Consider the following 12,266-nt stretch of genomic DNA (forward strand, 5'->3'; position numbering starts at 1 on the left):
GCAACAATAGGGCAGGGGCAGGAAAAGAACTTACAGGGACGGGAAAATGAGTTCCCGCGGGGACGGGGAAAAATTTGTCCCTGTGTCATTCTCTGCTACTGTGCATTCATTGACTTCCCCTTCCAAGACAAGCTGTCGTGACTGTCTGGTTTGGGTAAGGACTTGTTCAGCTATGCCAGGGGTGTCCAACCTTTTGGCTTCCCTGGGCTGCGTTGGCCGAAAAAAATGTTTCTGGGGGCCGCACAAATGCGCAAACGCTGCAGCAAGACAGAGGAGGGAGCCGGCAAGATGGTAAACACCCGGGGGGCAGCAGAGGAAAACACTGCATCGCCCGTGACCAGGGCCGCACAAAATACTGCACGGGGCCGCAGGTTGGACATCCCTGAGCTATGCCATGTTGGTTGCGTTCCAAAATCAGATTACACAAGTTCGAGTGGAAGCACCAGTTAACGGTTAGAAGACTTTGCAAAGAGGGATGTGTTAGAAAGGATGTCTGTGTTACAGCAGCTCGTGCTGTGGAAGTTCTCAAGCTGACCTGCCCTTTTTTTTCTCTCTCTCCTTTCCTTTTCAGCACAACTGGAGTAATCCCTCCCCAAACAATTGTGCATAAATGTAAGGTTGTTTTGTTGCTGCATGCATGTGATTGCAGCAACACATCTCCCCCCCCCAAAAAAAAAAAAAAATCTCTGCATGTATAATATGTATAAAATTTCCCCTCCCCCCCAAAAACAAACAAACAGACAACATAAACCAAAGTAACAAACATTGTGTGATATGTGAAGATGTGTGATTCCAATAGCGTTTCAGTTAGAGATGAAACAGGCGTACAGATGTACAATGAATCGGAAGAAAGAGTATCTTCAGAGATCTTTGGGAAACTCTGCTGCGTGGAGAAGAATTGAGACCAGAGAAGAAAACCACCAACTTCCCATTCTTTCTCTGTGTCAAATGTTGGTTTATAAAATGTACAAGATTCGGAGGCATGTCTTCATTTGTAAGTAGTATCATCTCAACATAAGGGAAGGGGTAAAACGCGGACCTCACGGACCTTGCGGATCTAAACCCGTACGGCCTTAAAAATCTGAGGTCCGTGTCGGTCCGTGTCCCTGCCGCTTGTAGTTTCTGTCGCCGACAGATCTTGATTGAGATTTGAGCGCTGACGGATCCGTCTCAGCATAGGGAGGGAAAAGTGTTAGGATCCGTCAGCGCTAAAAATCTCTTCGAGGTCTGTCAGAGCCAGAGACTAATGCTGGAGCGGCAGAGCAGAAGCCAAGAGAGCGGGGAAAAGAAGTCTCCAAACTCCAGCCACTAGTCTCTGGCTCTGACAGACCTGGAAGAGATTTTTAGCGCTGACGGATCCTAACACTTTTCCCTCCCTAGGCTGAGACGGATCCGTCAGCGCTCAAATCTCAATCAAGATCTGTCAGCGACAGAAACTACAAGCGGCAGGGACACGAACCGACACGGACCTCAGATTTTTAAGGCCGTACGGATTTAGATCCGTCAGGTCCGTGAGGTCCGCGTTTTACCCCTTCCCTCAACATAACTACTTTATAAACAGCTATGTACAATATGCTAGTGAGTACAGTATTTATAAAGTCATTGAAAACATTACAGATGTTGAATGTTTAAACTGTAAACCTCCAGGTCACAAGTTCAGACTTTTTTTTTTTTTAAATTTTTGGTGTGCAAACTGAAAAGTTTGCACTATAATGTAACTTATTTAAATCTTAAGTGATAGCCAAGTGTTGGTGCAATACAAAGATTGTAGTGCATTGTAAACAAAAAAATAAAGTCAGTAACCACAGGTGCACGTTTGACTTTAGATGAACTGTAAATAAGTCCATTGTTTATTTCAATGCTGACAATATATTATGCATCACACACTTCATGGATTCAGATAAATAAAGTTTATTCTACAATAAATGGTTTGGCAGCTTTTTGTTGTTGTTGTTGCTGTGGACTAAGTCAGTGGTTCCCAACCCTTTCCTGGAGGACCACCAGGCCAGACGGGCTTTCAGGAGAGCCCTAATGAATATGCATATATGAGATCTGCATATAGGGGTCCTTTTACTAAGGCGTGCTAACCAATTTATTATCTTTACACCTATGGACCGGCAGAAATAAAATAATTATTCTGTGGACTGGCGATTGAAGAACCCGGGGCTAAGTCGTGGGCCAGACCCCGCCCATCTCTACCCAATCTCCACCCCCAGACCCCGCCCCCATAATAGTACTAATTGTAACACTATTTTTTCCATTCATTTTTCAAAGATACACAATATAATCTTTTTAACAACACATAATGGTTAACCACAAAATTAAACTACACAAAGCACACTGACAGCAGATGTAAATTCTCAAAATTTACATAATTCAATCACTAAGTTCAAAAATAAAATCATTCCCCCCTACCTTTGGTCTCTCCCTCCCTCGATGCTATGCCTTACCTTCTGGCCTGCTCCCGCCTGGCCATTTTATGCCGCCCCCGGTGTTATCTTCAGGCCGGCTCCCTCTTCCTCACTGATGCAGTGCACAAAGCTGCGGGCAGCGGCTCCTTGCGCGTCCCGCGCCTCATCTGGAAGCCTTCCCTCTGACGTTGCAACATCAGAGAGAAGGCTTCTGGTTCAGGCGCAGGCCGCGCGTAGGAGCCGCTGCCCGCGGCTTTGTGCACTGAATCAGTTAGGAAGAGGGAGCTGGCTCGAAGATAACGCCGCATCGATCGCACCGTGGACCGGTGGTTGAAGGACACTGGGCCTGATGCACGTGCTGGCCCTGTGGACTGGCAGGAAATTTCTGTGGACCGGCACCGGTCCACGGACCGGTGGTTGAAGAACACTGGTCTAGCACACCTTAGTTAAAGAGGGGGGAAATGGAAGTGCCAGGCATGCTAATCTGCTCCATGCATATTCATTAGGGCGATCCTGAAAACCCAACTGGCCTGGGGAAGGACCTCTTTTTCAAACCCCTCCCTGTCCCAAACTAATTTCTTTTCTGATGAAAAATTCTTCACTGAGAAGAGCAGAGTCAGTGGGAGACCCTGCACAGAAATTAACTTCTGTTTACTTATGCCATTTTTTTGTGGGCAAAGCCTACGCCCAGCACTATTATGAAGTCTAATAACCAATAGAAATCAAATACAACTCCACACTTGCTACAAGCAAGGTGGGAGACATTCAAGATCCAGGAATCTGTGACAACTTATACACACTGTAGTGTAAATAGCTGTACTGAAAAACAACAGTAAAGTTCATTTATCTAGTACAGGAACTTATGACACTGTTTGTAGTAAGTGTGGAGTGTTTTTTGGGGGGAGACCTGTGATGGTTTAGTAGTATTTGGTGGGTCTAATCATCTGTGCTTACTGAGCTCTCTCTTTTCTCCAATTTATATTATTTTTTTTAAATATTTTATCACTTTAAATTGATGGACATGCTCTTTCATTCACTAGAATTTAGAATGGACTGGTATTTCAGAAGTGCACATGTACGTTCTCTTAGGTTTCTGCAGCTGTGTCACAATTGTTGCAGTTTTCTGGATCTTGACACACCTGGATAGAACGAACCGATGTTTCAGCCATCGTTCTGTGGCTTTTTTCAGGGTATCATGGCTTTGGCGGTATATAAAAATAAAATAATAATTATTATTATTATTATTATGCTGTGAGGGCTCCAGTTTGCCTTTATATATATATATACTGGGTCCTCAAACCTGATTGGCTGGGGATTGAGGCAGGAAAGTCCGTTGGTCTTGAATTTCAATTTTGGTGGGAAAGACCGTTGGTCACAAATTAGAATTTTGGTGGGAAAAAAACAAATTTGAATCTGGTATGGATTTTTCCTGACAAAATTCAAATTTGTGACCAACGGACTTTCCCACCAAAATTCAAATTCAAGACCAACGGACTTTACTGCCTCAATCACCTCAAGCCTCAGCCAGTCAGGTTTAAGGACCCACTATAGACAGTATAAAGACATACTGCAGACCTCGCAGCACACCCTGAAGAAAGCCACAGATGCGGTGAGACTTGGACTACTGCAATAATCATGCACATGTATGTTTCTAAAATGGCAGACTCATGCGTCTCTTTCCCCAAGCTAATGCAAATCACAATATAATTTGCCAGTATAGATTTCAGAGACGGAAGGGGGACTAAAACAACCTAGAGAACATAAGAATCCATTCACCTTCTGAAATATGGTCGCACATGTAATAATAGTATTACCTTAAGACTCAAGGACAGCTTATTTCAATCATGGCCACAAAAAATCCCCTCCTTCAAAACAAATCGTTAGCAAAATAAACTTCAATTACTGGTAGTTACTATTCAACATAAATTTAGAAGAGAGTCAAAACAACAAAACCCCTTCATGTATCAAATTCTCCAAACACATTCAAACTACAGGTCAAACAAAACTTATCTGGCAATGCGGTTGATCTTCATATCATAATTATTCAAGCTCTCATACACAGCCACAATCCCAAATTTTCTAATCACAATTATTCGGGAGTTAGAAATTCATACTGTAGTCATAATACCAACGGAGATCTTGTTTTGCTGTAATTCTGCTTCTCATTGGACCAACTTCTCGGTGCCAGAGGCAGACTTGTGGCAAGGTGATTACTTCCAATTTTGTGGAGAGGGACCACATCCGCCCTGCTCCAATCTGCCAGTATCACGCCTGATTCTAAAGAAGCGTTGAAAAGGTCAGCCAGCAGAGCCACCATAACTTCCTTAAGTTCCATCAGTACCCTCAGATGTATACCATCCGACCCCATTGCTTTGTCCACCTTTAGTTTAACTAGCTCCTCACAAGCACAATCCTTTGAAGATCAGGGTCTACTACACCTCCATCCCTATTTGTGTTTGTCTTCTGCAGTCCCGCTCCTGGCACTTCAGCTGTGAACACAGAACAGAAATATTTGTTAAGCAATTCAGCCTTTTCTTTTATCAGCTTCTACATATTTCTTCTTTTCACCTCTGAGTCTCAATACCACTTTTGCACTTCTTCCTATCACTGGTATATCTAAAAATATGTCTTGTCTCTCCGTTTTACCATATTGGCTATTTTTTTTCTTCCATGTGTATCTTTGTTATTCTGACTACTCGGTCAGCCTTCTTAACTTTTCCAGATATTTTTGCCTGTCTTCCTCTTTCTGCGATCTTTTATAGTTTAAGAAAGTGAATCTCTTTTTCCTTATCTTCCCAGCTACTACTTTTGAGAACCAAACCAGACTTCTCGCCTATTTCTTTCCTTACAAAATGGTTTATTGCTCTTACAATATAGCTCCTTTCAGTTTTGCCCATTGATTTCCTACTTCTTCCAGATGTTCCCATCCAGACAACAATTCCTGAACAAAGTTAGTTTTTTAAAAAGTCTAGAATCTTTACTTTTGAATGAGCCTTCTCTACATCTGTCTTAGTATTAAACCATGCCATGTGGTGATCACTAGATGCCAGATGATGACCCACTGTAACATCAGAAACACTTTCCCCATTTGTAAGCACTAAGTCCAGTATGTAGATTCTATTAGCAATTACTGGAACAGTTCTCCTTGTAGAGAATCCAGGATCTCCCTATTTCTTGAAAACCCCACAATAGGCTGATCTTAGCCAAATTCTGAATATCCAGCACATTCTGGCAATAATTAGTATCAAGTTTATTAGGTTTTTATATACCGCCTATCAAGGTTACCTAAGTGGTTTTACAATCAGGTACTCAAGCATTTTCCATATCTATCCCGGTGGGCTCAAAATCTATCTAACGTACCTAGAGCTATGGAGGACCGAGTGACTTGCCCAGGGTCATAAAGAGCAGCACGGGGTTTGAACCCACAACCCCTGGGTGCTGAGGCTGTAGCTCCAACCACTGCGCCACACACTCCTCCAATGGTGCCTCTTAATCATGGGTTTCTCAAAGGTAGAGATTAAACTTATTGGCAGCAAATCAGCACAGAGATCCTTTTAATGACCATGACCACCAAGCAATACTTGAGCATTGGCCACCAAGCGATCCTCCTTCAATTTGACATATCCGCCGCCTTTGATTCAGTCTACCACCAACTATTACTAGCCAAACTCAACAAAATAGGCATCGTAGGAATTGGCATTGTCCTGAACTGGTTCAAATACTTCCTACAAAATCTACAAAGAGAAAGCTTTTTTTAAAAAACTGGCAAGCGTTATCCCCGATCCTCCTACTGTTTCTCCTTCTTTTTTGTCTTTTGATAGGAAACTAATGTAACTAGTATCCTCTCCTCCTTCCTGTAGTGAGTCTATGTTTATCACCTGTATTTGTCAGCCCCATTTGTAATTTTGTTTAATCTTGTATGTACACTGCTTAGACTGATAGATAAGCGGTATATCAAAATAAAATTAAACTTGAAACTTTGTGAGTTTATTAGGCCAGATCAAATTTGACAACAATTCATGTGTATTCTCATACATAGAGGACATTCTTCTACTCATCCCAGTTAATTGTGACTCCAATGATATAACACTGATAATATCACATGGACTAGACAAAACACAGATCTGTGCCACATCCAAATAAACTCAAACCAAACGCAGACAAAACCAAAGTTCTATGGTTTCATAACGCCATACACACAGTTCCTTCCACTGTAACTCTAACTTCCGAAACCACACTGAATATCAGCAAGAAATCCAAGGTCCAAGGCAGCTTCTTGTGATAAAGAGTTTGTAAATCTGATAGCTCTGTCTCTTACCAGCAGTTCAGGAAATTATTGAAAACCTACTTATTTAATAAACATTTGTAATTTCTAGGTCTTTTTTTTTTATTGTCACCGTTTCAATTTTCTTTTGAAAACCACATAGACAAATATATATATTTTTTTAAAATCTTTATTGATTTTCAAACTTTGACAGTGCAATACAATTAATTGAACATAAAATACTGTATAAAAACACACTATTAACTACACAAGTAATACATAAAATAATCATTTTCTCCCACCCGCTTCCCAATTATTAATACAATAAGACATGTGATGTGATTACAATATTATAATTAAGTAATTTTAATCTTCAAAATACTATATTTTTTTATGTTATGTTATACTCCACCCTATTGTATGAATCTCAAGTATCCAACTTAAGGAAGAAAACCTTCTACAGTATAAGACTGTTGGGTCCTTTTACTAAGTCGCGCTAGCTGTTTTAGCGTGCGTTAAACACTAATGCGTCCATAGACTATAACAGACGTGCTAATGTATAGCGCGTGCTAAAAAGGCTAGCGTGCCTTAGGGCTCCTTTTACTAAGGTGCGCTAGCGTTTTTAGCGCACGCACAAAATTACTGCACGGTACGCTTCTAGAATAACACCAGCTCAATGCTGGCGTTAAGGTCTAGTGCACGTGGCAATTTAGCAGGCGCTATTCCACGCATTAAAGCCCTAACGCACCTTAGTAAAAGGAGCCCTTAGTAAAAGGACCCCTAAGACTTATCCAACCCTTTTTTCAACAGCATCACTTTGCTGTAGCAACACAAATGTTTATACTGTCCCAGCTGGATTACTGCAGCTCCCTCTATGTGGGTCTATAAATACTCTACTCTCCTGAACAAACTACAGATGATACAAAACATGGCAGTCAGACTGATAGTCAAACTAAAAAAAAATGGCTTCCCAACAAAAGTTGCATTGCCTCCAAACTATCATGTATAATGTTCCAAATTCTATATGCAAACAAAAATGCAGAGCCACTCAAACGTATTCGTCAATTCCTGGTCAAAGTCAACCAGAACACTGGAGTTGCTTCAACTACTTCCATCTCCCAAAGGAGTTAAATATAAACACACATTCGACTTGCTCTTCACTTATCTTGGCACCAAGACCTGGATACAACTTCTCAACTGACATTAGGATGGAAACGTCTACAACAGATTAAAAAAAAAATTAAAAACTCTCTTCAAGCATAGACAACTAACTCAAAATACCTAACACTAAATCCCAAACCCAACTCAAGTGTTAAACTGGTAAAATTATTCTGTTCATTACCCGGTTCTCCTCAAACTGCTATAATATGTTGTTTACACATCTGTAATACCTTACATTGTAAGTCGCCTTGAACCTATTTAGGCATAGAGCGACTCAGAAATATTGGATTCGATTAGATCAGTGGTTCCCAAACCTGTCCTGGAGGACCCCCAGGCCAGTCGGGTTTTCAAGATAGCCCTAATGAATATGCATGGAGCAGATCTGCATTCCTGGCATCTCCATTATATGCAAATCTCTGTCATGCATATTCATTAGGGCTATCTTGAAAACCCGACTGGCCTGGGGGTCCTCCAGGACAGGTTTGGGAACCACTGGATTAGATGATTTATGGAAGCTGATGCTGACGCTGCTTTCTGTAGAGCCTATTCCCTAGATTAACGGAACAACATTTTACTCCTCACGTTCAAAACAACAATCTCACTATACCCCAGAATTTATTACGAGGACTTCTCATTCCATATCCCCCTCAAGATCTCTCCGATCAAATAATCAAAATTTACTAGTAATACCAACACTACGTCAAATTGTTTATGATACAACGCGTTCATCGATCTTCTCAGTTAACTGCCCCTCAACTTTGGAACTCCATGCCAACCCACCTCCGGGAGGAATCAGTACTAGATCGATTCAAAACTAACTTAAAAGACATTCTTATTCAAAGACGCATTCGACCTATAACATGTAACACGCTTGACAACGCACAGATGTATTCTTTCTCTCCCTAATATACTTCCCATTTATGTTCTCACTATTCTACCATTGTATTTCTACCCCCTAACCTTCCCCCTCTTTTACGAACATATAGCGCGGGTTTTAGCGCTGGCAGCGGCGGTAACTGCTCCAACGCTCATAGGAATTCTAAGAGCGTCGGAGCAGTTAGCATCGCTGCTGGCGCTAAAACCCATGCTATGCATTCGTAAAAGGGGGGGGGGGGGGGCTAATGTTTGCCAATGTATATCTGTCTGTCCTTATGAACCATACGAAACCCCCTAATTTTATATTCTTTAACATTGTACACCAGTTAGAAATTTAGATAAACAGGATAATAAATGATAAATAAACTTGAAACATCTCAGCTCCCAGTGCTACCAGTCTGGCTCCCACCACAAGTCCTTTGTTTGTTGGGACTTGTGACCGTTCATTTTTTATATATTTTTCAGGCAAGCAAATAACTTAGTTCCCTTAGTTCCGGAAAAAGAAAAAAAAAAATAAACAAAACAGTACTTTCAGATTTATTTGGTGTTACTTGCTTCTAGTAGGGATTAATTTCTGGCAGAACTACCTGGAACACAGTTCCCCTCCTTGTCAGACTCCAAAGCAACCAAAGTGTTCCACTCCAGCCCCTCCCAGGCAGTCTGCAGGTAAGTGGAGATGGGTGAGGCTAGGGCAGGAGAGAACAGTCACTCTGCTCCCTAATCCAGCTCCTTTTCTCCTGTTGCCCCCGCCAGACTTTTACAGTTCTACATCCTTCTTGTCTTCAAACTATGTCTAGTTTGCTGGAGGCTCAATCACCCCTTTGGTTGCATTTACTTATGACCTGTGTTAAGGAAGGAGATCCATGCCTTCCTAACCTCCTCCTTCAGCTTCCATTCCATTACAGGAGCAGGGCGACAGGAGTCTGCTACATCTGTCATTTGGCAGCGTGCTACGGTTATTCTGTGGGAAGAGATTTGCTTTGTTAAAGAAATCACTTTGTTGTCCGCACCCAGATCTGATTCTTTGAAAAGTATGAGATGACACATTCAATCACGATCGAGCCCTGGCAATTAGTTGCTATGACAATATTTTCTTAAGTAGTTACACAAATACTTTAACCTGCTATGTACAGACATGTAAAGCTGATGTTTAGACTTCTCTTTGTGTAGACCGGGGTAAGAGGCTTGACATTTTGAAAAAGGGAGAGATTTTCACGGTGTGAACAATGAGGGCAAACACTTCCTTCAAGCAGCCATTATGCCTTTCCCGAAATGGGCAGCCACATGCCTCTCGCCAACATTAATCCAGGAGGGACACATGCTGGTAACAAGGTAGGATGCATCTGACTCTGCAGGCATGCGGCTCCCAAGAACACTAGGAGTTGGGTCTCTTTGATGGACTGGAGCTAGTCCAGGCAAGGGCTGCTCTAGGCTAAGCAACGTGCTGTCCAAAATCTAGAGCTTTCAACAGGGGCAGCCTTGGCATACTATTATTTCTGTTGGCAACAGTGATGATCCAGCAAAAAAAAAATCTCCCTTTCTCTCTACTGAAGATAGTTATCCCCTCCAATCCTCTCTCTTTCCCCCTGCTTGCATAATATACAACGTGGAGCAGTGTTCAAAGTACTTAAGCAAAAGTACAAATAAAGGTCTATTCTATTACTAAAGTAAAGATGTTATTTCCTAATATAATACTTTTTGAATAAAAAGTAAAAGTACCACAACGATGAATGCAATTATTGTTAATGTTTATATCCCAGTTGCATTATAGCCTTTCAATTTAATCTCCCTTGCTTTTAGTAAAACTACTTTTTTTTTGTAACGACTGTCACTCATGGGAGTGTGTTTGTGAGTTGTTAATCCAGCACAGCTGACAAGGTTTTCAACAGCTGCACTAGCAGAAAGTGGATTGTTCAGTCTGATAAAAAGTTCCTTTAAATCAGGCCGAGTTGCAGTATTTATTGATGTTTTCTGACTGGGTCTGCAGGTTTTAATTGTGGGAATCTCTGAACATGACTCCAGAGAACAAAGAATACTCTCTCATCATTAGTGTTATTTTTTTTTTAATGTATACCCTGCCTATAACTAACCCTGCCCTTTACTAAACCACGATAGCAGTTATTAGCGCAGGGAGCCGCGTTGAATGCTCCACAGTGCTCCCGACGCTCATAGGGGTTGATAGATGAAAGGGTTGGGGCCTGGGAAGCTGCCGCCACATGGGGGCTCGTGAGCTGAAGGTCACCGACCCCTGCCCTAGTGGGTTGAGTGCTGCTGGGGTTCACAATAAAATTTGCTTTTCACAATAAAAATACACATAAATTGTTTTTAGCTCATACATCATCCAGACCCCTGAGGAAGGCGGTCTCGCCGAAACACACACCATGTAGGGTCCGGCAGGCCAATCATACATGTATTACAAATTCAGACGTATGTATCTTTGAGCAGAAAAACTAAGGTTGAAACACATACATTGTTTTTAGCTCATACATCATCCGGACCCCTGAGGAAGGTGGTCTCGCCGAAACACACACCGTGTAGGGTCCGGCAGGACAATCATATGTGTATTACAAATTCAGACTTTTATTTGTATTTTTATTGTGAAGAGTGAATAATAAATCTCCTTCCAGAACATTCACATCCACAGTCTGTTGCTTTTATCTTTGGATTGGTTTTATTGTGGAACATTGGGTCTTCCTTTTTGTTTTGTTGCTTGCTAAAACAGCAAAATGGAAGATGGCAGCAGAATATAGCAGGCCTCTAAACCACTACAGAGAAGCCCGTACCAAAGAGAGGAGCAGAAACAGCAGGGGTTTGAGCCCTGTGCTTATTTTTTTTATCTTCATGCAGCAGAACTGGGCTGGCAGAAGGGAGGTTAAGAGAATGAGACGGGATAGGATGGAAAAAGAAAAGGCCCAGGCCTTTATTTGGTTGCGGAAGGCCAGCACCCCATCATACCATACACCCCAAAAGCCAGCCCTATTCCTTAGAAACTATAAATAGGCAGCAGCTTAGTAAATGTATCAGGTATATCACCAGACATGTGCCTGCCTGAGTGGGAGTTGGGAGTGCTGCGCTACATGGAGGACCTGGTTTTGCCTTAACCCTTTCTTTGGCACTGATGCTCAGAAGCAACATGCGAGATCTGCGTCTCCGAATGCCTGTTACCTTGGTACCTCTGCTCTCGTTCAGCATCAAGTGACGTAAAGCAGCCATTTCACCACCAATTAAAGGGTTAAAGTCAAGTCCTGTGCTGCAGAGGCAGCATTTAATCACTGGATGGGGTGGGGGTTGAGCGGTATCTAGCAGCCCAGGTTTCCACAATTCTAGATTAAGAACTGTTACAACAATGATTGGTGGGGACAGGACATCAAACAAAACACTTATTAGCAGCACATACAGACACAAATGCCTACGTTTTCTTGACATAATCTCTGAATGTTCTAATAGTTCTATCATAAGAACGGTTCATAGACAACGGCGCGAAAGACAAAGGCACGCCCGGACAATTGAGCGCAGCGCGGAGGCACGTGCCGCTCGAAATTACTGTTTTTAGG

General features: G+C 42.1%; 1 protein-coding gene across 1 annotated transcript in view; it reads left to right on the forward strand.

The window, feature by feature from the left end:
* ATP2A2 (ATPase sarcoplasmic/endoplasmic reticulum Ca2+ transporting 2) overlaps positions 1-709 on the forward strand; it is a 189,595-nt gene extending 188,886 nt beyond the window's left edge. The window contains exon 21 of the mRNA XM_033955387.1: positions 572-709. Within this exon, the coding sequence (XP_033811278.1) occupies positions 572-585 (14 nt within the window). The 3' untranslated portion in view covers positions 586-709. The remainder of the gene's footprint in view (positions 1-571) is intronic.
* Positions 710-12,266: the final 11,557 nt, after the last annotated feature.

Source organism: Geotrypetes seraphini, chromosome 8 (assembly GCF_902459505.1).
Source record: "Geotrypetes seraphini chromosome 8, aGeoSer1.1, whole genome shotgun sequence".
In the NCBI taxonomy this organism is placed as follows: Eukaryota; Metazoa; Chordata; class Amphibia; order Gymnophiona; family Dermophiidae; genus Geotrypetes; species Geotrypetes seraphini.